The sequence below is a fragment of the Carassius auratus genome, chromosome 19, assembly GCF_003368295.1.
Source record: "Carassius auratus strain Wakin chromosome 19, ASM336829v1, whole genome shotgun sequence".
In the NCBI taxonomy this organism is placed as follows: Eukaryota; Metazoa; Chordata; class Actinopteri; order Cypriniformes; family Cyprinidae; genus Carassius; species Carassius auratus.
The window spans coordinates 20,515,003-20,541,185 of NC_039261.1; the positions used below are offsets into that span (position 1 = coordinate 20,515,003).

General features: G+C 35.9%; 1 protein-coding gene across 3 annotated transcripts; it reads right to left on the bottom strand.

Annotated features, from left to right (window-relative positions):
- LOC113119747 (histone deacetylase 9-B-like) lies at positions 1-25,736 on the bottom strand. Of its 3 annotated transcripts, none has more exons than XM_026289388.1 (12): positions 25,639-25,736; positions 23,241-23,435; positions 17,652-17,866; positions 16,317-16,464; positions 15,202-15,322; positions 14,966-15,087; positions 7,138-7,269; positions 6,818-6,915; positions 5,361-5,468; positions 4,209-4,359; positions 3,436-3,653; positions 1-404 (listed from the first exon to the last, which is right to left on the bottom strand). In XM_026289388.1, the coding sequence occupies exons 1-12, from the start codon at positions 25,697-25,699 to the stop codon at positions 87-89; spliced, it is 1,887 nt and encodes a 628-aa protein (XP_026145173.1). In that variant the 5' UTR covers positions 25,700-25,736; the 3' UTR covers positions 1-86. The 3 variants fall into 3 exon arrangements, with proteins under 3 accessions (XP_026145173.1, XP_026145172.1, XP_026145171.1); XM_026289387.1 differs by having other exon boundaries at positions 3,436-3,647; positions 23,241-23,447; positions 25,639-25,720; XM_026289386.1 differs by having other exon boundaries at positions 23,241-23,447; positions 25,639-25,719.
- Positions 25,737-26,183: the final 447 nt, after the last annotated feature.

Sequence of the window (26,183 nt, forward strand, 5' to 3'; positions counted from 1 at the left end):
TTAAGTCAATAAAATATGACCTGAACATTTTTTTTTGACATGTTTTGTGAGATTCAGCCCTTGCTTTCTTCATTTCTTTCTCTTTTTCAAACATCACTTTCCGTCATGTCTTCCAGACAGTGTTCAGCGTCTCTTGTCTTCATCTTCGCTGAACTCTCCTCCTGTTTTTCACCTGTGTGTCTCTGTGTGTCCCAGCTCTCTTGCTCTCTCTCTCCGTCATCAGGCTCAGTTTTGAGGCGGATGACTCCTGCGAGGGCGGCCATGGGTTCGCTCGGAGAGTTTCTGGAGCTGCAGCTGCGTATGACTCCAGCAGGGGGCGACGTGATCTCTTCCTCCTCCTCCTCCTCCTCCTCCTCTAGATGGGTGCTGGGGTTCCTCAGCTGCTCGATGGACTGAGACAGAACCTACAGAACAAACACAAGAGTAAGAGAGAAAAGTTAATCATTTTATAGTTTGCATCATGGCTTATTTGATTACATCACTCAAAAAGCTGAATGGGATGAGTAGTTCAGTGCGTTAAATACACATTTGGCTTTATTAATTCATTTATTTGTTCGATTTTCTGACTTTTTAAAACCTAATTGTTTGGTTTGTTTGGAGACCATGTTTCTGGAAAGTACTTCTGGAGCTTGAAACAGTGTCTGCAGCTGTACAAGGTCTGTGTGAAATGAAAAGAGTGGGTAAATTATACATGTGGATACATGTGTGTGTGTGTGTGTGTGTGTGTGTGTGTTAAAGTGCCGCCAGAGTCTGACTGCAAAATCCTCTACTAGACCTCAGGAAATGAAAAAGAGAGATTAATGAGAGAGAGAGAGAGAGAGAGAGAGAGAGAGAGAGAATTATATAGAAAAAGTTATATTGAATAGAGAAAGAAAACAAAGTGTTATTAGAAGGAAAAAAAACTGGGTGTATGGGCCATTGAATGAAAAAGTTACTGCGCAATTTTGATTGAGTAAGGAAAACTGTGAAATTTTCTAAAGTCAAATTAAATACAACTAAAATGTATGTCTTTAAAATATATCTAAATGTTATGTCTATATGTTAAATGAGTTAAAAGCAGCCGCAGTAAAACATCCTGCTGGGATTTACTCACTTCCTCTCCTATTAAATCACTTCCTGTCTCAACGAGGCATCAGTCAGATCAGTTTACACCATCATTTAAGAGAAAAGAGCCCTTAAAACTCCTATGAGGACCACAGACACACTGCAGGATACACAGGTTCACACACACACACGCACACACACACACACACACACACACACACAGACACACTGTGGAGACTTGTGAAAACGCTGCAGTTCTTCAGCACTTCTGAAACACATTTACATGCTTCAATCCATCGATCATCATGTCCTCGCTCTCCTTCCCTGTTTCCAGTGTGAATTAGACAAAAAATATCCAGTCTTCATGTTTTTAAAAGGAATTTATATTTGTACATTTCAGTCGTTGGCTATCGCGACCTAAACTGTATGTTGTCTACTAAAAACATTAGAAACAAATCACAAGTCTTTTAATTGTACATTTCAGATATGTACTGTAAATCTATAACACAATGATAAATTATGACGGTCCTTTTGTTTTGATGAAATAGTGTCCATGAAATGATCCTAGCGCTCTATGCGTCCTCTTTTGTGAAAATGCAGTTTCTCGTGTAATATGTGATGTTTTAGTGCTTTTTAAGACCCAAACTTTTTCTAAAAGGTCTTAAATAAAGGAAAAATGTTGAATGTTTGAAAGCAAGTCTAAAAATGTAATGTGTTAAAAGCCACAGTAAAACATCCTGCTGGGAATAGAATAGAATAGAATAGAATAGAATAGAATGTTCATACATTACAATACTAAGAAACTGGAAGGGAATTACTGTAATATTTTATTTTATATTTTTATATTGTTAGATGAGTGAGTGCATGAGTGTTAGATGAGTGAGTGAGTGAGTGAGTGAATGGTCATTAGATGAGTGAATTAATGAGTGTTAGATGAGTGAATTAATGTGTGTTAGATGAGTGAATTAATGTGTGTTAGATGAGTGAGTGAATTAATGAATGTCAGATGAGTGACTGTATGTATGAATGAATGAGTGACAGATTAGTAAGTGATTGAATGAGTGTCAGATGAGTGAGTGAATGAATATGTCAGATGACTGAGTGAATGATTGAGTGTCAGATGAGTGAGTGAATGAGTGTTAAATGAGTGAGTGAATGAATGAGTATCAGATGTGTGACTGACTGAATGAATGAGTGACAGATGAGTGAGTAAATGAATGTGTCAGATGAGTGAGTGAATGAATGTGTCAGATGAGTGATTGAATGAACGAGTGACAGGTGAGTGAGTGAATGAATGTGTCAAATGAGTGAGTGAATGACTGAGTGTCAGATGAGTGAGTGAATGAATGTGTCAGAAGAGTGAGTGAATGAATGAGTGTCAGATGAGTGAGTGAATGAATGAGAGTCAGATGAGTGATTGAATGAACGAGTGACAGGTGAGTGAATGTATGAACATGTGTCAGATGAGTGAGTAAATGAACGAGTGTCAGATGAGTGAGTGAATTTATGAGTGTCAGATGAGTGACTGAATGAATGAGAGTCAGATGAGTGAGTGAATGAGTGTCAGATGAGTGAGTGAATGAGTGTCAGATGAGTGAATGAATGTACTAGTGTCAGATGAGTGAGTGAATGAATGAGTGTCAGATGAGTGAGTGAATGAAAGAGTGTCAGATGAGTGAATGAAAGTACAATTGTCAGATGAGTGAGTGAATGAACGAGTGTCAGATGAGTGAATGAATGAATGAGTGTCAGATGAGTGAGTGAATGAAAGAGTGTCAGATGAGTGAGTGAATGAACGAGTGTGAGATGAGTGGATGAATGTACGAGTGTCAGATGAGTGAGTGAATGAACGAGTGTCAGATGAGTGAGTGAATGAACGAGTGTCAGATGAGTGAGTGAATGAACGAGTGTTAGATGAGTGAGTGAATGAATGTGTGTTAGATGAGTGAGTGAATGAAAGAGTGTCAGATGAGTGAGTGAATGAACGAGTGTGAGATGAGTGGATGAATGTACGAGTGTCAGATGAGTGAATGAATGAATGAGTGTCAGATGAGTGAGTGAATGAATGAGTGTCAGATGAGTGAGTGAATGTACGAGTGTCAGATGAGTGAGTGAATGAACGAGTGTCAGATGAGTGAGTGAATGTACGAGTGTCAGATGAGTGAGTGACTGAAAGAGTGTCAGATGAGTGAGTGAATGTATGAGTGTCAGATGAGTGAGTGAATGTATGAGTGTCAGATGAGTGAGTGAATGTATGAGTGTCAGATGAGTGAGTGAATGTACCAGTGTCAGATGAGTGAGTGAATGAATGAGTGTCAGAGGAGTGAGTGACTGAAAGAGTGTCAAATGAGTGAGTGAATGTATGAGTGTCAGGTGAGTGAGGTGAGATACCTGGCTGATGTGGATGTGTTGGTGAAGCTGTTTCTGTTTCTCGATGAAGTTGTGGTGTTGTTGCTGCAGCACGAGCTGAGCCAGTGTGCTCTGTGGCAGCGGTGCTGACTGCGTCCGGTTCAGGGGTCGGTGCCGCGGTAACCTGCTGCGAGAACTCACAGACACACGCTCCTTCATCACCAGCGGAGACGAGGAGAGCACAGGAACACTACCTGTGACTGAGAGAGAGACATGTGAATTACACATCTGAGACGTGTAAAAAAACAATTAAAAAATTGTCATTTTTAGCAATTCACTCCATTTTGCACCAATTTTTATGTTTTTACTGTGTACTGATTATTTTTGTTTTATTTTCATTAAATGCACTTAAGATGCTAACTATTTACATTACAAATCTACATAAAATAAACAGCACGCTAAACTGAAATTCAGATCCAATCTTTGATAAAAAAGAAAAAAAAAAGGTTATGAAAAGGAAAATGTTTATTATTTTTCATTGATTTGGAAAGAATCACAGTATTATTTTCCAATAATAGTTCGTAAAATAGTTGCTTCAGTTTTATTTTACTATTATTGATATTGATATACTGTGTAAATAATAATATTCAGTATAATTATATATAATATATAATTATATATAGAATTAGTATTCATGTATTGCTTTACTTCATTTTATTTCAAATAAAGAATGTTTTTTGTGGTTTTAGTTTGAGTGAACAATAGTAACTCTGGTCTGATGTTGGTGTGTCTCTTTAAGAGAGCACTCATCTCACCAGGAGACGTCATCCTCTGCTGTCTCTGCTCCTTCAGCAGGAGGTGTTGCAGGAGCGCCTGCTGTCCGTGGCTCACTTTAGCCTCCATTGAGACGGGGGACACGGCGGCCGCGAGACCTTCTGCGCTCCGATCCTTCAGCGCCGTCCCCGTCTGACACAGACAGATCGCACAAACACTATTAACATTCAACCTTTTCCAATTTTTGCACAAATTTCCACTCAAGCATGAGCGAGACTTGCATAACACCAGTATATGAAATATTAATAACTGTGCTTATTTAAAACACATCCAGTCAGCGTTCCCGTCCGGCGTCGTCCATAATTTGAACATTATTATCGAGCCCCGTTTAGAGCTCCCTTGTGTGTCATTCAGCTATTTTAAAATGTGAAAGTGTTGAAAGTATTTGGTAAGAGTGATCCATGTTTTTATTTGCTGGCATGTTACGTGCTTTCCTGACAGCATTTCTTTAAGTTTTTAACAGCCCGTGATGAACGAGATGCTAAACTCATGCCTTGAAACCCTAAACTGAGAGCCTGTTTATCTAAGGGCTAAAGATCCCGCGGGTCAGAGGTCATGAGCCCCATTAATCCACACAAGCACTCAGTGAGAGCAGAAAATTAGACTTGCTCCTAAACACAGCTCATCTCTGCGCTCTATAAAGAGGATCATCTCAGCGCTGTCTCCGAACACATTCCTCATACAGTATTTTGTGCTTTCACCACAAGTAGATGCGACTCTGTGTCTCACTGTCTCCTAAAAATACCTTGCTTTTTCTGCAAGATCTATTCATATCTGTAGCGCAGCAGAAGAAGAGCCGGTGATGCTGCTTTTGTCTTCAGGCCTCATATTTCTCAGAGGTTGCTCTTTCAAAGTGCATGAGACCTTGTCTCCAGATTTTTCTTTTCTTGAACGAGCTGACAGTTGTCATACAGTTGTATATTGAACGCAGAAAGCAACAGGTTACAGTATTTGATGAAGAATATCTGAGCTCAAAGTGAGATCTCTGAGATTTCATTGTAAACTTGTGTATCTTGTGAACTCTTGAATGCAGTTTGAGACATTAGATGCATAATTTGCATACTTATGTTTCGTTTGTTCATGTTTTGGTCTTTGTTTTCGTCTGTGTAGAGTTTGATGTGTCAGGAACTTACACAGATGTGTGTGTGAGCGGGGTGTAGAGCCAGTGCCAGGTTTGGCAGAGAGGGGGATGTGTAGAGATTCAACAGGGACATGTGCCCGTCCGCCTGAGACAGACAGCGCTGGAGGAGAGACAGACAGAGAGCATTACATCAGCTCTTACATAACACAAACACAGAACAACAGTACAGCATGAGATCAAGAACCTCTGAAGAAGGAGAACAAGTAGATCTCCCAGTGACATAACCTTGCACAAGCATTCGGAGGAACAGATTTAGATATTGACATATGTTCTGCAGCATGTCAGCCAGTATCAGTTAACGGTGTGAGTGTTAATGATGTGATGTCATCTTCAGGTCATGAAGCAGTGAGGTCTCATGCTGTAGGACTGTGAGGGTGAACTCAGAGGAGCGTTCTGGCAGAAATTCACAGGAGAAACAAACCTCACCATCCCAGAGCCCCTCACCCCTTCCCCAGCCACCAGCACAGCCAAAACCACAGCGGAAAAGAGCTGTCACAGTTAGTTCAGCACACACACACACACACACACACACACACACACTCTTCTACATGCTGCTCTGATGTTCTGATGGGATTTTAAAGGCAGTGTTTGTTTGTCAGGCTGATGGTACGAGTGCCCCGTGACGGGGTCTGTGTACTCTCAGCTCCAAACATTGGGGGCCCGACTCCTTCACCCCATACTCTGATAAGAGTAATGAGACGTGGGACCGTGACCGTGTTATTTGGTTTTAGTTTTGTGGGCTGTATGCTTCAGTTCTCAAGAATGCGATCAAAGGAACAAAACTGCACGCAAGTGCATGAAACCGGGATTCTGCTGCTGTGCTGAAGACTACTGACCTGTTTGTTAAGAGAGGACTCATTCTGACTTTACATGCAAAATATTTCACAAAAACAACTCAGAAAAATGCTTATGCAATATTTGTTTTGCTTTGATATTTTTTTTAACCAGTGTCATGACATTCAGACATTTTTAGTCGTACTTGCAGCCCACAGTTGAGTCATTTCTCATGTGACCAGGTTAGTCATAACAGAAGCTATATAGAGGCTTTGTACAGTGGCAAAAATCGCCTGTTTAATTTGGGTGCATATATGGGGAATAGTATTTTGGTGACCGAATTACATTAAATTTACAAAAGATAAAAAATAACTTTTGTAAAAAATGAAATGTCCAAACAAAAATGGTTAAAACAATCTTGCATTGTCATTCAGCATAACAGATTTAAAGACAGAACAATATACTTATTCTTACCTGTACTTATCAAAATATATAAATAAGTGAATAAAATATTTATATCTATTTTAAATGATCAAAAAGTTATTGATGACAAACGGGTAAAACCTAATTGTTTGAACGATAGTGGTAAATATTGGTAAAGATTTATTACGACAATATTAATTTAATTAACTAATTAATTTAATTAATTAGCCCTTAAACTGAGTAATCTGGTACCTCGACTTGAGTGGTGTATGACGCTCCGTTCTCATAGTTGCACAAGCCAATGGGTGAGCTCGGTCCAGAACCCACAGGGCTCTCATTGGCTGATGAATCTAGAGGGGAGGAGATCAGGAATTATTAAAAAAGAGACAACAGCGGTTAGCTGTGACACTGACTGTAAGCTCCGCCCACAGCTGAAGCTCATTGGTCTGTCTATCAAACATCAGATGTAAGTCCTGATTGGCTGAGATTCTGTCTCTTCACATACAGTAGTTGTCTGATATAAGGGCTGTTTATCTGTGTTTCAGGTGTCAGGTAGATGGTCGTTTGCTCACCTGTTAGTTCATGAGTTTGTTTTTTCAGCGGTGTAACGAGGACGCTGCCGTCTCTGCGGCGTATAGGTCCACTTCGTCTCTCAGAAACCTTCTGCTTGAGTCTGGAGCGCACCTTCAGATTGGGCTCCGACGCTGAGAGAGAGACCAAACTGATCGGGTTAGGCATTATTTCAAATAATTAAACTCATTTCATTTTGATTATTACTTTATTTTTTCAGTACATGAGACTTAAAGTCATTTTGATTCTCAAGATGTATCTGGATTTAGATACGTGTGCTGCTAAACAATAGTGAAAACTGCTCTCTGGACATTGGTCCAGTCGCACTGAGGAATTCTGGGATATCTTGCAGCTGTAATGAGGTAAGAAGTGAAGGATCAGTTCCAATGTTCATCTGGAGGACATTAAAAGCGTCTCCATTGGCTGTAGGAGTCCAGGACCTGCCAGCCAACCAACCACAAACCTCCACAGTAGCAGGCTTTAAACCAACACTGAGATATCGGCTCCGACAGAGAGAGAGAGAGAGAGAGAGAGAGAGAGAGAGAGATTTGGCTTTAAAAAAGGGGAAATCCTCCTTTTTATTTTGTCCCACTGTGACCTGTGGAGTCCTAAAATTCCCTGGATTTCACTCAGGCTGAGATGGAAAGCCAGCCGCCCGATTGACGCCACCTACCGCCGGTCTGACCGCTGAGTGGGCATCAAACATACACACATCAGGAGCCCGACGTGATTACAACACACTGTGGGCTGAGAGCAGAGATCTAACCTGATGAGGAGGATGAAAACACACACACACTTCCAAGTGACAAGACTGATTCGTGAGAATATACTACAGTCAAAAAATTATAAAATTAACATTTGTAACTTTAAATAAATGAAACTAAAGTTAAATGTAATTCTATTTATAAAAAAAATGTAATTAAATTAAATTGACTACCTCTAAAAGACGACTTGTTGACAAAAAACTAAAATAAATGCAAAAAATCTAATAAAATTGAAATTAAATATAATTTTTTTATTGAAAGAAAATATTAAAATTAGTTTAAATAAAAAAAAAAATTCATTACTAAAAATTCATTAAAAAACTAAACAACTACAACCTACCTCTAAAAGATAATAAAATAAGATCAAATATAGCTAAATAAAAAATTCTAATGTAATATTATTGTAGTTATATATTAAATAATAATAATAATTATTAAACAAATTAAAATATATAAAATAAAACTGAAATTAAATATAAATGTATTTATAATTAAAATAAAATGAAATAAGATGACTATATTCTACCCCTAAAAGATAACCTTTTTAGGAGAAACAGCTTATTAATAATTTAAATATAGAATACAAATTCTAGCACTAAAAGATACATTTAAAATAAATAAATAAAATAATAAAATTAAATTGAAAACACAAAATTAATTACAATTAATTACAATTAAACTTTAATCGAACAAAAATATAAAAAAATAAATGTAATATAATTATATTTATAATAATATGCAATCATCAAAAATGAGATCCACACATGGAAAAATAGGCCAAAGTGCTCATATGAATTTATTTTCCACAAAAATAAAGTGCAAAGGTATTAAATGTGCAAAACGTTTCTGGGATTAGCCCTTCATCAGTGCCAAAATAAATATATATATTTTTTGCACACTTTTGTACTTTATTTGTGGCGTCTAGATTCATAATATACAATAAAATAATCTATTACATTTTTTTTTTTACAAAATTATAAAGTTAAATATAATTTACCATTTAAAAAAAGCTACATCATACCCCTTAAAGATGGGATGACAAAAGAAGTTTGAATAATAAAAAATGAAATATTCTACCCTAAAAGATAACTTTAAAATCTAATTAAACAAACATAATATAAAATAAGATAAAATTGAATTAAATTCACATTGAAATGAAATATTATTGTATTCATAATAAAACAAAAACATGAATATGAATGTGTGTAACTTCACAATCATGCATATAGTTGAAGGATGAAATTAGCACCACTGTAACCCTTCAGTCCTGCGGCTCTCGCTCGGGAAAAACCCAACATGCATTTCTTTGGCTGTTAAGCCAGAAAAATGTTACAAGCAATTACAGAACCCCACATAAGTTGATTAATTAATAAAATTAAAGACGGCTGACAAAAAAGGCCGATCGTAATGAAAAGGATGCTTTGAGTTTCAGGAGCACTTGGACGAGATTACAGTGTAATTTAGTCTCTCGGACACATGATGAATAAGAGCTATTAGAAAAATACCACAAAAATATTTGCCAAGCAATTAGCAGGAAGGATTTACACATTTTTAATTCGTAGGGAAAATACGCAGAGCGGGCGGCATGTTTACGTTGGGTAACGTCATTAAAGGGCATTTTCAGCGCAGCCCGACTCAAACTTCCTTACACAAACACCTGCGGGACGGAGGTACACCTGCCAGGCTTTATTTAGCTGCTGCTGACCGCTTCCACATGCTTCTGATCTGAGCTCACTTATTAACCACATACAGAGCTCACATCAAGACGGGATCTGCAGAAAACTTTACAATTTAACATGTGTCTAATACCAAGATAGATAGCAATTTTACTGTAAAAAAAAATAATAATAATAATAATTTCTGTACTTATGTACATATTATATGTTGTAAACAGCTAAATAGATTTCTTTAAAATACCAAAATATATTCCAATCCTAAAAAATTTATTGTGGGTAAAATTCAGAGTGTATTCGTAAAAAAAAAATAAAAAAAATAATAATAATAATAATATATATATATATATATATATATATATATATATATATGTATATATTTGGAGAAAGTAATAAATTTAAACAATCAGAAGATGTGTATATTAGTGCTGTCAAACAATTAATTGTGATTATTCGCATTCAAAATAATGTTTTTTTTTTTTTTTACATTTATTATGTGTGTATGTACTGTGTATATTTATTATATACAGTACAGACCAAAAGTTTGGAAACATTACTATTTTTAATGTTTTTGAAAGAAGTTTCTTTTGTTCATCAAGCCTGCATTTATTTGATCCAAAATACAGAAAAAAAATGTAATATTGTGAAATATTATTACAACTTAAAATAATAGTTTTCTATTTGAATATACTTTAAATATACTCTATCCTAAAAATTCAGCTTTGCATCACAGAAATAAATGATAATTTAAAGTATAATAAATTTAAAAACAATTATTTTAAATTGTAATAATATATCACAATATTTCTTTTTTTTTTCAGTATTTTTGATCAAATAAATGCAGGCTTGATGAGCAGAAGAAACTTCTTTCAAAAACATTAAAAATAGTAATGTTTCCAAACTTTTGGTCTGTACTGTGTCTATAAATGCACACACATGCATGTATATATTTAAGCAAAATATGTTAATTTTATATATTAAATATATTTATATATAATACAAATTACATGAATATAAATATATACTTTAGAATATTTACTGTACGTGTGTGTTAATCTGTTTTATAAATTTAAAAAGCTGAAAATATGTAATTTTTACTGTATGGCATATTATTTCTTTATTTTGACCTGTTTTATGGTTCAGCAGGTGTAAAACAACAACAAATGTCTAGAGCACAAATGCTGCGTGCTGACACACTCGCTCAACATTGATGCTTCAAACTAACACTACGGTTTTATTCCGATGTCTAGGAGTAACAGTGCTGCTCTCTCCCGCTGTTCTCTTTCCTCACACAAACAGAGCTGTCGCCTGCACATCAGCAGCTCTCAGCGTCCCGCCCCCTTCACACCTGTCAATCATTCGGCTGTGAGGGTCCTGACCAGGGCAAAGAACAAACGCTACCTTCATGATCCCCCTCCACCCCCCGATCTGAGCGGGAATCTGCTGGGGATGAGGCCTCGGAACAGTGTTGCCAGGTCCTCTGTTTTCCCGTGGAACTGGGCTGCTTTCATACTGTTGCTGTAGGTTGGGGGTTGAAGCGAAACCCAATTTTGGAGTGATTTCCAGAATCAGAATCAGAATGAGCTTTATTGCCAGGTATGTTCACACATACGAGGAATTAGTTTTCGTGACAGAAGCTCCGCAGTGCAACATAATGACAGCAACAGAACAAAAAACACAATAAAAGATACAAATAAGTAGGTAATTTTGATACCCAATTTGCCATGAAATGCAATTAGTCTAGTTTAGGCTGTGATTGGGTTCATTCAGACCTGACAACCCTTCCTCGAAATGTTATTTAAAACAGGTTTGTCTAGCGTTTTATACTGTTACTGTGTTCGGGTTAGAGTTGACCGTGATTGGGCTGGTTTTGTTGCACAGATCTGGCAACCCTGAGGTGTACATAACATGTTTGATATTTCAGCTCATGCATAAAAACATTGTTTTTCCATGTTTTGCGTGCAGTGTTTAAACATCTCGAAACGTAAGGTCTGAAACTGTGGGAATGATTCCATTCTTCGGGCACAGAGAGGTGTTTTGTGTTTTAATGTCTATCTTTGCTCGTTCTGATCTGCGCTCTGAAACTGGAGCCGCAGGAAGTGGCCCTGCACACCGTCTTGTCAGCGTAGACAAATTATTCCATTGACAAGAAAGCAGGCTGTTTTTCTTCTCATTTTTTTCCTGTTGTTTTTGTATCCCCCCTAATGTACCGGACGGGCCTCTTTTTAAAAGCTGTTACCTGAGTTATTGAGAGGGGTTTGGTGCTGATCTCTGAAGCGGCCCGAGGCGGAGCAGACCCCTGCGCTCAGGAAAACTCTCCCTGGAGGTTTGTGGTATTCCGGCCCGCTGAGGCTCCCGGTTTTTTGGCCGTGCTGGAAATTCCGTGAAAACAGTGCTTGGATGGAAACCAGGCCTATTTTTACGTTTCCTTTGAAAGAGGTTTCAGTCTTATCATGGAGTCAGGCGTATCACCTTCCTCTGCAAACTCATCTCGAAATCAGCCTCGCAACCAGACACCGAAATATGCAGAAAATATCTGATTAAGGACCAGTTACTGGAAAAGCAAGCGAGCTTTCAGATGTACTTTTTCATGGTGTTTGCAAAATCAGTTGCACTATCACTAACTCTCAAAAGTTTGAGGTCAGAAAAAAAATCTGAAATATTTTTTTTTTTTTTGAAAGAAATGAATACTTGTATTCTATAAGGATGCATTCAATTGCTTATAATGTTACAAAATATTTCTGTTTCAAATAAATGCTTTTTGAACGTTCTATTCATCAAAGAATCTTGAAAAATATCACAAAAAATTTGCATTACAACTGTGTTCAACATTGATAATAATCAGAAATATTTCTTGAGCAGTAAATCATCATATTATTCTGATTTCTGAAGATCATGTGACACTGAAGACTGGAGGAATGATGCTGAAAATACAGCGGAGCATCACAGAAATAAATTACTGTTTACAGTATTTTACAATAGAAATTTATGCAAGCCTGTTAAATTTTTTTAAAGTAATAAAAAACTATAAAGACAGTTGTGGACTTCGGAGAACAAAAATCAAAATTGTGATTTAACACAGAATTCTAAATTAAAAAAAATAAATAAATAAATAAATAAATAAAAAAGTTTATATGTTGCAATTCTAATTTTTTTTTCTCTCAGAATTCTAAATGTATTTTTTTGTTGTTGTTTAAAAATAACCCCCTCCCCCCACCACAGAATAAAAAAGGTAATTTTATCTCATTTCCCGGAGTTGATATCTTGAAAAATATCTTGATATCTTTTTCAGAATCACAAGAAAAAAACAAGAGTTGTGACATAACTACCTTTTTTTTCATCCTTTGGCAAAAACAAGTTAAAACCCTGTGCAGGGATACAAATAAATGTCTTAAGCTATACTTTCAATCACATACATGCAGCTTTGATGAGCACGCCGTTCAACAACATTATAAAACCATACCACTACTGAACGTCATCATCACTAAACGCTCAGACTTTTCAACCTATAGGACACAATTAAACATGCAAAACAATCCCAAAGACACGAGTTCAAAGGTCAGATGCCCACAAAGGCCCATCCTGAGCGCTCCTCTGAGGTGATTCGTCCCTGTACGACCCAAAGCCATCTACTTCCTGTTAACCTCTGTGCTCTGATTAGGGGCCAGAGAGCCGGACCGGTCCATCTCTGCACCCCTCCGCTGCGTGCTAATTGTTTGCAAACCTCTGCACGGGACACAAGAGTGGTCATTCTCACCGCGCTGACCCCAAAACTAAACAGGGTCACTCACAGCTGTGCCCACAGGCCACTGCTCCCAGTGACAAGCTCAGTTGACCCCTGACCCCGGTGATTAAATATCGTCCAGATTCATCTGCAAACATTTAGGCAGTGTCACCTCCGCCGGCCCTGTGACACTCCTGTAAAGATGTTATATTCTGCACACATCAGCTCACTGGGCTCCGTTTCAAAACCTAGTGAGCACCCTAGATAGACGGCATCAGAAATGTGCTGCCTTCTAAGATACGTTCTAAGATGGTTAAACAAACTAAATGCATCCAGTAAGATTTAGAGAATTATTGATTAAAAACATTTTATTCAATACTATAAAAATACTGAATATTTTAATATGTTTCAAATTAGACCGTTGCCCCAATATTTGCACTGGATTATTATTATTATTATTTTTTTGTCTTATTTCATATTTGTTTATTTTTATTACTAATATCTACAAATTCTTAATTCAAGGTACATATATGAGAAGAACAATTATTTAAGATGTAAAAAAAGCATGTATTGCAATCAAGTGAGTTTCTTAAAGAAAAACACCTGTCATGTGGACAGAAACCATGTTTTCCAGCTGAATTAAGTTTATATTTCTGTTCCCATTTGGCAGATATGTCTTCTTGTTTTATTAAGCATAAAATTTATAACAATATTTGATAGTTTATTATATTTTAATATTTCTATAATATTCTAAGTCTTTGTTTCTATTTTATAATTTCATCTTCATGAATATATATATATATATATATATATATATACTGGAATTTATATAAGATATTATGTAAATATTGCATAAGATAGTAAGTCTTGTTTTCTCTTGAATGTTTCTAAATTAAAAAATTTTATGAGGAAAAAATGTGCCAGTTGGGTATGAAAAAATAATCTTATTTCACCTTTGACCTTAATTTTCTGACCTTATTGGCATATATTTTTGTCTTATTATAAATTATTATTATAAATAATAATAATAATAATAATATTTCATTTTATTTATTTATTTATTTTTAAACAAGACACAGTATCTAAAATATTTTTTGTCTGCTCAAGTAAATGTTATTATTTTATTTATTGATTTATTTATTTAAACAAGACACAGTATCTAAAATAATTTTGCTGCTCAAGTAAATGTATCTTTATTCACTTTTTTCTTTCTTTTCTTGTCTTTCATATATATATATATATATATATATATATATATATATATATATATAAACCTGGCTATGCGTTCTGTACTAGACTAACTGAGACTCGTCATGGCACTTGTATACTGTTGTTGTTCTCTTGTTACTCTGATTGTTTCTATTCTCATTTGTAAGTCGCTTTAGATAAAAGCGTCTGCTAAATGATTAAATGTAAATGTAAATTTAATATTTTTTAAGGCAGTTGCCTACATCTGAAGTGAACATCTAGGCAGCTGAGCTCACTAGGTTTAGAAACAAAGCCATTTAATCTGGATTTACCGAGTGAGACCTCTGTGTGTCGATGTATATTCAGATCGCCCTTGCACTGCCCTTCTCAAAGACCCAACCTGAGGACTTCCAAACATGTCTCAGATTAGAGTGATTTTGTAAGGATCATAGGACGGCGTGACCTCTGAACTCTGACCTACCGGTCTTCCTGAGAGGGAAGTCCTCTCTGTAGTCCAGGCCGGAGGTCAGAGGGTATTTGAAGGTGGGCGGAGTCTCTCCTAGAGGAGGTGAGCTCTGCTCTGCAGGACCCCCGTGGGCGGAGCTGTGAGAGATGACATCATCACACCACAAATCCTACTATTGGATTAAACATTCACATGGAAAAAAGAAGTCTGGAAGCACAGATGTGCAGTGGAGGTGCAGGAGGCTGATGTACCTGTACCACAGTTTGAAGCGGTTGAGAGGGTAACCGGCGGTGGATGCTGACGGGTCTTTAGCTGATTTACTCATCAGAAAATCATGCAGCTTCTGACGAACTTCAGTGCTCGCCATCGCACCTGCACAAAACAAGAACGGAGTTAGACTTTATGACACATTACAGCATCAGAAATCAGCCTGTATGTGATTCTTTTACAGAGTTAAGTTGGAATGGAAATTAAGAGTTTATGGAATTTAACTCATTAAATGCATTTAAAATATAAAAAATAGTTACATATCCATTTAATATATATATATATATATATATATATATATATATATATATATATATATATATATATATATATATATATGTATATATATATATATATATATATGTATATATATATATATATATATATGTATATATATATATATACATATATATATATATATATATATATATATATATATCATATTTTTTAAGCCATAATAATTTTCCTTGCTAGCAGTTTTATTACATTATCTCAAGCTGAATTGTATATAATTTTGTATTTTAATATTCAAATAGAATTTGTTTTAAATACAGTTTTAATTATTATTTGAAAAAATACTTATTTATAGTTTTATATTTAATTATCAACTATAAATTAAATATTTATTTCACATATTCATATTTGTATATTTATATTATATATAAAATATAAGCATTTTATATATTATATTTAGTGCTTAAGTATAATTTTATATTTAAATATTACATTTAAAATTAAATAATTATCTCATTTGTTCTTGTGTATCTCATTGTTTATTTTGTTTTAAAACCTAATACTACTTATTTGTGATCTAGCCATTTAAAATGTCCCTTTTAAGTATGCTTCCCAAATAAAATGTAATTTTAATCATCTCTAAACTCAAAAAGCAATACTATTTTTATATCATGAATTCAATGCATTTTGATTATTTGATATTCTCACTCTGCTCAAGTTACAAGAACAGCTCAGAGAGAAACAGCGCCACCTCGTGGTGAATGAAGCGACTTGCAGGATTAAGTCATAAGGGAAATGTTTCCCATGTCAGAGGTATGTCATAAATACAAATACTACAGGAATGGCTCAAATGAAAGCTCCTCACTGTCTTTAGCTCGCTCCTTCTGTCTGTGAAGCTGGTGTTTCTGTGTGTCCCTCCTGTGAAGCTCCTTGCTGTCCTCCTTCAGCTCCTCTCTGTCCTCCTCAGCAAACAGCTCCTGCTTCTGCCGCAGAGTTAACAGAGCCTGCTGGAGCTGAAACACACAGAGAAATAACCATAAACTTACAGCTTAGATGAAAAAAAGGCTGATATTTAAAGATCAGAGTGGCCTCTAACTGCCATGATGATTATACACAGTGACACCAAGAAGTATTTGGGCATTTAAAGCACACCTTATGTATGAATATCATGTATTAAATAACAAAACATGACAGTAAGTGGCATTTATTTAGAAAATTGCACAAGCATACTTTCCAAAGATTATGTTTAAAGGAATAGTCCACCCAGAAATGAAAATTTGCACCCTTAGGCCATCCAAGATGAGTCAGATATGGAGAAATGCAGCATTACTGTACGTCACTTGCTCACCACTGCAGTGAATGGGTGCCGTCAGAATGAGAGTCCAAACAGCTGATAAAAACATCACAATAATCCACACACCACTCCAGTCCATCAGTTAATGTCTCAAGAACCGAAATAAACTAATCCATCAATAGGTTTAATTTATTATGGACTACAATTTTAGACAAAAGAAACGTCTAAACAATGGATTTATTTCTTACAAAGATGCATCTTTTCACTTCTCAGGATATTAAGTGATGGACTGGAGTGCTGTGGATTATTGTGATGTTTTTATCAGCTGTTTGGAGTCTCGTTCTGACGGCACCCATTCGGATTAATTGCTGGGCAAGTCATGCAACGCTGCATTTCTCCAAATCTGATGAAAAAACTTTAACTCATCTACATCCTGGATGGCTTGAGGTTGAGGACATTTCTAGCAAATCTTAATTTTTAGGTGAACTATTCCTTTACAAGTCATTGTCCAGATGACCATTACCTTCATAGTTGTGTAATTTACTTGTGTCACACGCACTCATGCACACACTCACTCACATCGAGAGTAATGTGATTAAGCTCAGTAATTGTTGACAGAGCAGCTCTTTCCTTCAGGTCAGCCAAGTGTCCTAAAACCACACTGACCTGTTTTATAAAGGAGGATCAGCTTCATCCCATCCACAAATATCTGACACAATCAGTGTCTTATTTTGAGTTCGACAGTCTGGCATGCTGATTTCTCTCATTAGTTTCACCGTTCGTTATTATAGTTTCTAAACATATGATAACTGCATTTGCATACTTGAGATTTCTTTGCAGATTGTGCTGCATCTGCACGTGTGTTTACATGTTTTGAGCTGATGGTGATTGAATGAAGGCTTGTACCTTGACGTGCTCCTCGAGCTGGGCCTGATGTTGTCTCAGCAGACTCTGGTGCTGCTTCTGGAACTCAGAGATGAGCAGCTGTTTCTGGATCTGCTGCTGTCTCTGGATCAGAAGCAGCTCGCGCTGTAACTGCTTCTCCCAGTCGTCCGAATCACGCTCCCAGTCCAACATACCGACCTCCGACACACTGCCCACCGCCGACAACGCCTCTGAATCTGAGACAGAGAGAGACAAGACTTCATAGAATACTTTCAGATTAGATTGGTTTCAAAATATAGTACAATTTTACATTTTATGCATTTAGCAGACACTTTTATCCAAAGCGACTTACAGTGCATTCAGGCTATCAATTTTTACCTATGCATTTCCAGGGAATTGATCCCTCTACCAATTGAGCTACAGGAACACATAGTAGCTTTTCCAGTTTCATTGTATACTCTCAAATAAAAAAGGTACAAAAGATGGGGCAATATCTTTTCAAAAGGTACACTTTTGTACCTTTTAGGAACTAATATGGACTGTTTAGGTACAAAGGTGACAGTGACAGCTTTTGTACCTTTTTTTCTGAGAATATAGTTTGATTTATTTTATATTGCCCACTTAAATAGTTGCCTATAAATGTAGCTATAAGTACTTTTGACTGTAGATTAAAACTAGTTTGAAACTGTAGCTTCCCGGGCTACTTCACAGTTTAAATTAGCTTCTCAAATATTTTCATCTAAAACAAGCTTCTGGTAAACACTGTCGGTAGTTTAACTAACTTAACTAATCTACTGCTGTTGACCTGAAGGATACTTACACAAACTTGCATTGCATTATGAGTTGTTTTCCGACACATTTAAGTGTGCAGTGAGCTTGTAAGTGTTCATTCACAACAAATGCTGTATAAATACCCCAGGTTTAATGCTCATACAGATTGCAAACTGATTGTGTCAGAAATGAAGTATCGCCATGTTAGCTGCATCAGAAGATTCATTTAAATAAACCCAAGGGTATTAGGGGATTTTTATGGGGTCTATTTCAAATGCCTCAAGCATAAACACGGAGGTATTTCAACAACTTTATTTGCAACAACCCAAATCTTATTTGAGCTCAATCTAAAGTAAGACAGCATGTGACTGTCACATTTGAGCAGCACTTCGTGTATTTTTACTCATGTGAACGAAACAGCGAGAAAAGAAAAGGTGTTTGACGTGCATGTGTGTAGTATGTGTGTGAATGATCTGGCCTCGTTCTCTAAAAAAGCCACGCTGTTAAAACTCACTCGTAAACATGCCCTTAATCTGCCGCCCGAAACAAACTAATAAAACTCTCAGTGCGTTCATCATCAGGCACACAAACACATGCAGGAGGATCAACAAACAACTATGCTTTAATATTTCATCTCTTTTAGTATCACCATATCAGTCAGTATCAGATTCTCAGCTGTTTCTTGGATGTTTCTTGTGAAGAAAAGAAATCTCGCAGTTTGAGATTGGGACATAACATTACGAGAAGAAAGTCAAAATTATGAGAAAGTGACGACTGGCAAAAAATTATGTTATAAAGTCATTTAAGTCGACATTATAACATTATTTTGACCCTTAATGTCAAAATTGTGACTTTGTATCTTATAATTTTTTATTTATTATCGTAATTAATTAAGACAGTATGTCATAATTGAGATTTTTGCATCATAATATGACTTAGTATATCATTTACATTTTACATATAAACATTTTTACTTTTTATCTCTTTATAATTTTTAAAATAATAGATATTTGATGTCACATTTATCACTTAGTATGACTTCTTAGTAGTCTTAATTTCGATTTAGTATCTCAAAATCGACACAGTTTGTCATAATTTTGACTTTTTATCTCATAATTATGATCTAATGTGATCATTTTAAATTTTTATCGCATAATGAAGACTCTGTATGTCATAATTGTGACTTTTTTATCTCATAATTATGACTTGTTTCATCATTTCAATTTTGTTTATCTCAACATTATAACCTAATCTCGCAAATATGACCTATGGGATAAAAAGGGGTAAATATATAGAGTGAAAACTAGCTTTAAAAACTTTTTGGACTTTTTATATCTCATGCTATCTCATAATAATGATTAACCAAATCATGCTTTTTCTTCTGAAGTGAAGGGAATTGTGTTTCCGTACAGAAGATGATCTCAATGCTGTGCTCTGATTTGACAAGCCGGAAATCAAGCATCAGAAATCTCAATACGAACTTTTTACTCTTACAGTATAATCAATAATTCTCTCGTTTGAGACTATTTTTATTTGTCCTTGAGAATTTTAGGCTAAACATCTGAGACGAAGTTGACCAAGCTCTCCATGAAGTCTCCGAAGCTTTGAAAGAAAATCCTCACTGCAATGAAACCTTCCTCTGGTCGCATACAGTTCGTTATTCTTTGATGGGGTTATGAGGGTGACTATGTAAGAGGCGACAGTTGCAGTTGACTCACGTCCACATTCGGGTGTAGAAATAAAAAGGGCGTTGTGAAACCATCTCTCACTCCATCGGGCCCCCGTCCCAGAATACACAGGCCACCAAAACAGAACCACAACACTGGCCAAAGGTGTCGATCTCGACTCCAAAAATACTGCAGCATGTGCTCTGAACGCAATAATAGAGCCGAGACGCAACCCTCTGACTTTCAAAACACGTTTCTTTTCTCCTGCTGTTATTCAGAAACAGAGAAAAGCGTGTGCATTATAAATAAAGCCTTCCGGTATGTAGTGACGTGAGGAGTTAACTCAAGACAGAATGATAACCGGGGCTAATCTTAGCATCCTAATGCCTTAAATCCAAAATACAGCGGCTAATAATAGTCGAGCTTGAAGTCAAGAGGCCAGAGCGTCCAACATGCAGCCGCGGGGCAGTAACGGGGCACAGAGGGGTAAATAACTGCCCTCTCACGCCAATCCTAAAGAGGGACGCCTGAGCACAACACAACACAACACACTTGTCAAAAGAGGTTTCTTAGAAACGACAAATCAAGTATGAAGTAAACACGCATCCACCTGCTAAACGCTGATTAGATCTGACAATACTCTACCATTCAGAAGTTTAGTGCTCACAATGAATGCGTTCATTCATTAAAAGTGACGGCTTAGACGTTTACAATATTACAAAAGAGTTCTATTTCAAATAAATGCTGTTCTTTGGAACTTTCGGTTCGTCAAAGAATTCTGAAATGTATCACAGGTTCCACAAAAACCTGAAGCAGGAATAATCAGAAATGTTTCTTAAGCAGTAAATCATCATATTTTCATGATTTCTGAAGATCATGGGACACTGAAGACTGGAGGAATGATGCTGAAAAAACAGACATTTAAAAAACATATTCACACAGATAAAAAGCTATTTTAAATTGCAGTATTATTTCACAGTTTTGCTGTTTTTAGTGTATTTCTGATCAAATGCAGCCCTGGTGAGCAGAACAGACTTCTTTCAAAGAAAGGTAAAACTCGTACTGACCTCAAACAGTAGTTTATGGTGCTTAATTCATTGGCTGTGTCCCAATTATCATACTATCCATGTTAAATAGTGTGCAATATTAACATTTTTGCCTCCAGAAAAATAGCAAGTGGAATGCAAGTTCAAAAGTAGGCTAATTGATTGTGATAAAGAGGTCTTTTTTTAATGAACTAGCATTCACTTTCGCATCAGCAGCCATACATTCAGTGCATAGCAGGGATGCTAAATGGAACACACACACACACACTCACACACACACTCTTGGAGGAACATCTGAGAGAAACAACTCCTCAACAGATGCTAAAAACAGAGTAAAGATCATATCGCTGCACTGTTAACATGATGAGTGACGAGCTGCTAGACTCAATAATCAATAGCTATTTCTGGAGGCACACTGCAGGGCAAGAAGGATTTTGTCTTGTTCTCCTTTACAAGCATGTAAAATCAAGATGTACATTTATTTGATAAGGAAAAATGGCATCAAGTGTTTTTTCTCAAACAAACAAGAATCATCTGTCAGTGAGAGTTTATTTTCTTGTTTTAAGTATACAACATGGCCCAATGCATGATGTACTGTATCCCACAATGCAATGCGCTCAGCTTGACCTTCCATTTCCAGTGTGATGAATGAACCAGAAGTAACACCAACCTATTAATATCTCCTGCTTGACTCATTTTTAACAAGTTAAGATGGTTTTGCATTTAAAAAAAAAAAAAGCATTAGAAATACAAAATAACTGCCACTCTTTTAATGCAATTCACGAACTATGTTTAGCACTACTATATGTGTTTTTTAATAGTTAGTATGCAGTATATACTTCCGAGTGTTCAGTAAGTTAGCTAACACGCCGAAACATTGCAGAAGAGAGTTTGCTGCCGTTCATTTGATGTGAGTCAGTTGCTTTTGAAAACCATTCACTGAATGTGATCTGAAAGAAAGCCTGAAGCTATCAGTGGCGTCTGGTTCTAGATTTGTCCTGGTTGAGAGCTGTTGAATCATCCACACACACTCTGATGTGAAATTCCCCATAACTCACAGAGATCTCCATACGAACGCAAACTCTTCTCATCGCTTCTCTCAAGAGCAAACCGTCTGAGCTGCTCTCTACACTCCTGTTATAGCTCTGTTCTCTCACCACATGACAACTATTTGTCCTTTTTTAATTTCTCAGAGGAGATTAAACATCTAAGGAAAGGCTGATTTGTAAATGATGCAAATAAAATTCCTTTTAAAATCATAAATATTAATGTAAACTGACTTTATATATTGCAGTAGATCAAAGTTTTTAAATGGCAAAAAAACTAAATTGTCATTCTAATTACTTGTAATTCATTTAAAATTACATTTGAGTCATTTTAAAATAAATTACATAAGATTTTCATAATTTAATACATTTTGTATTGTACATTATCTGATTGTTTTATTGTGTCAAATTAAAATCAGAATGGTTTTTCTTAAACTGCATCTGATTGCTTTTCTTAGATAAATAAGAACATTTTTAATTTTCATTACTGCAATGTGAAATATTTAAATTATAAAAATTTTAAATTATAGAAATATCAATTATTATTTAGATTACAAATACAAAAATTTGTAATGAATCCAATTTATTTTGATTTGAATTTCAGCTTCAATAATACAATAAAATACCATACAAAACATAAAATTACATACATTTTTATGATTTAAACATTTGTTTTAAGTTCCTAAAATTCCTCAGGAGAACTAAAATTATTTTAAAAATGTTTATAAAACAAGACAAAAAATAAAGTATGTATATGCCGATGGGGTAAGAACATTTAACCTCATTCAAAGGGAAAATAAATGTTATCTTTCTCACCCCTTTGCCATTTTTAAAGTATAAACTCACTTGAATGTGACAGAAACTAACCTTTACATTTGATCTTACTTTACTTCTCAACTAAATGTCTCTTGATTTAAGAATGTTTAGATACTTGTACTGGAAAACAACACAAACAGACTTGACTTTTGCAGTGTAGACAGTGGTGAGAGTTAAAGCAGGTGGGCTTCTGACAAACATCAACAACTCATGTGTTAAAGACTGCAGCATTGTGTCAGAGGTTCCTCTCTACGGTAGCTGTACCTGAAGCCATGGCCGTGCTGTGAGAGTCCAGGCGTCTCCTGCTCCACTCAGCACTGATGCTGGAGTCAGATTCATAAATGGTCTGCAGCATTGCTCGAGCGTCCTCCGCTCCTCTCCGGTCCGGTCCTGTACACAGTCCTTGAGGTTTCTCTGTCTGTGTCTCTAGCAGGTAGATGAGTTCCTGCCTCTCGACCTCTGCACAGGAAACTGAAGCAGCTTTGTTTCACGCTTTCTCTCTTTGTTACTCTTCCTAACCGCGCTGTCTCTCTCTCTCTCTCTCTCTGTGAGGTGCCAAGAATAGCAGCAGGACCAGCCCAGGACAGAAATAGGCCGGGCCAGACCAGGGGAGTAGAGCAGCGGCCAGACGCTCTAAATAGCAACACAAAAACACAGCTGTCTGCCTTCATCTCCTCCCTGCGCTCTCTCTTTCTCCTTTCATTTATCTCTGCATGGGTGAATCGCACGAACAAACCACCAGCTCCAGTTTCACCACAAAACCAGAGGAGAGAAATACCAATCTAGGTCTTAGATGAAGAAAATGAAGCCTGCAAGGCTGTGTGGTATTATTTTCATGAGAATTAAGCACATTTAACATCAAATTCTCAAGACTGTGATGCTTTTGTTGCTTAATTTCTGTTGCACAAAACAATACTCATTTACTTTAAAAAGGAAAAAAAAAGCTTATTAAATAATTATTGCACAATTAATGAAAAGTAGATGGATTAAGTTAGAAATAAAAATATTAATGTAATATTACTTTTTGTAATGTATAATTAACAGTTTAAAAATTAATAATTTAATAATTTACTTTGTCAAAAATTACATAAATTCAGTTAAATGTTCAAAGATTTTTTTTTTTACATTGCAGCAAATTCTTATGCTTATTATTGTAGTTTATTTTAAACTTAAATTAAAATTAAAAATTAAAAACTGTTTATGTCATTAATGCTGGAAATATTTTCAGAAACATATTTACATTATTTTACAATTACATTAAAATAAACTGAATTAACAAATTATGAATGCAACTTAAATGCTAATAGCATTTTTATTTACTTCAACAATATTTTTTTGTAATCATCATCATTATTGTAAAATTTTAAAATTGTATTACAGTACAAAAATTGAAATTACATTCATATTTATATTGTAACTTAACTTTTTGTACTGTAATACTTTCATATATTTATATTAAATTCAATGCTTTATTATTGAAGCAATATATCATTCTTTTTCACAGAGTTATATAAAATACTTATATAATGCCTCAATTCAAAGTATAATTTTAATATATTTCACTCCGAGCAGTAAAATTACATGAATGCTTTTTTTTTTATATGAATTTTGATCTTTTTTTTCTCAAATATCTTAATTTCTTTCCTTTGATCTTTAGGTTAAGCGCAATCCAGACGTGTTCTTGTCAGGTTTCTCTGTGTTGTTGTGGTCAGTCTTTCTGTCACTGTGTGTTTGATCTGCTCTCTGTTGCTCTGTCTCGTCTCATCTTCACCTGTTTCTCTCAGCGGTTTAATCTTAGTAAATGCATTAGCAGCACAGACCTGTTTCAAAGGCAGATTGACACAAGCTGTTGACGTTAAGCAGAGCACTTCCTGTTTCCCGAAGCATCCTCAGTAAACAAACAAACAACTCTTTGATTTTCCATCTGCAAAAGGACACTCAGATTCAAACCTGATGTAACTGATGTATATCCCCTTAAAACATAAAACTGTGGTGGAATATATATTAAGAAAGGACTAGTGCTATCAAAAGATTAATCACGATTAATATATATATATATTCTCTCTGGATGACCCTTTGAATCTTTATCTCGGTTTCTCTTTCTTTACAATACTCCAAATCTGATTTCATGGATTCTTTAAACAACATCATGAAAACACGGTTAAGCCGCACTGTGGGGAAAACACCTGACAGTCAGCCAGTTCAGAAGAAAAATAGGACATAAACCTCCGGTTAATGACATGGAATACCCTCAGGCCTGCTTAATGAATTAGGAAACAGAGGAAAGCTTTTTGTAATCCAGAAAAAGCACAATTCCCAGGAGCGAAACATTCCTAATGCGTGACAGAGATGAAGTTCCTCTGTGGCCACAAATGTCATCGCAGCTGTTTTCCCAAGCAGTTTCAGTGCAGTTTGCTAAAACATGCATCACCTGGCACCTTAGCAACCAATCAGCACACCCTAGCAACCGCATGCCAACACATGCAACACTTTAGCATTGCACCTGTGAATTTTGTACATGCAAACACTGCTTTCTTGTGAAAATAAATGCATGTATTGACTTTTTGGTTAATAAGTGCATGCTCTTGATAATACATCATTGTTACTTATACTGAGTGCTTAACTCTTTAACACACTCACACACACACACACACACACAGACCTATAGCTTTCCTGATCTTCCTCTCCAGACAAAACAATGGCAGTGTTATAAAATAGGTCATCTGCACAGGTCGCTGACAGAGAAACAGACACTCCCGAGGTAAAAGGGGACAGATAAAAATAACCACGCCTGCAAAACAGCCTGTTCTATCTATAAAGACCAGAGTGTGTGTGGAACAGAATACAAGTGTACTGAAAACTGTTATGCACAGTATGCACTAATCATTTTCAATGTTTCATGTGCTACTCTGGCATTATCTACTCTATTTATGTAGATAGAATATGTGGAGCTATGCATTATGTAATGATAAACATGTCAAACAGCAGTTGTCACATGATGTCATTCTATTGTTTAATCCAAGGAGTGGTAACAATTATCTCGAAACTAACAAAAATTGATTATTACATCTTCTTGGCAGTCTAACCAATTCAGACACACTGGATGGAGACCATCTACATGTCACACCTCATGACACGAATACAAGGAATCAGACAAGACACACATAACACAAAAATGCACACATGCTCGTGAACACAGCGCCTTCT

Excerpts from the sequence above, each read along its gene's own strand:
- LOC113119747 (XM_026289386.1), bottom strand. The coding sequence starts at position 25,699 with ATGACCTATTTTATAACACTGCCATTGTTTTGTCTGGAGAGGAAGATC. Across the intron at positions 17,867-23,240 it reads CAGCACGGCCATGGCTTCAG|ATTCAGAGGCGTTGTCGGCG; the intron begins GTACAGCTACCG and ends TCTCTGTCTCAG. Across the intron at positions 3,654-4,208 it reads GCAGAGGATGACGTCTCCTG|TCACAGGTAGTGTTCCTGTG; the intron begins GTGAGATGAGTG and ends TCTCTCTCTCAG.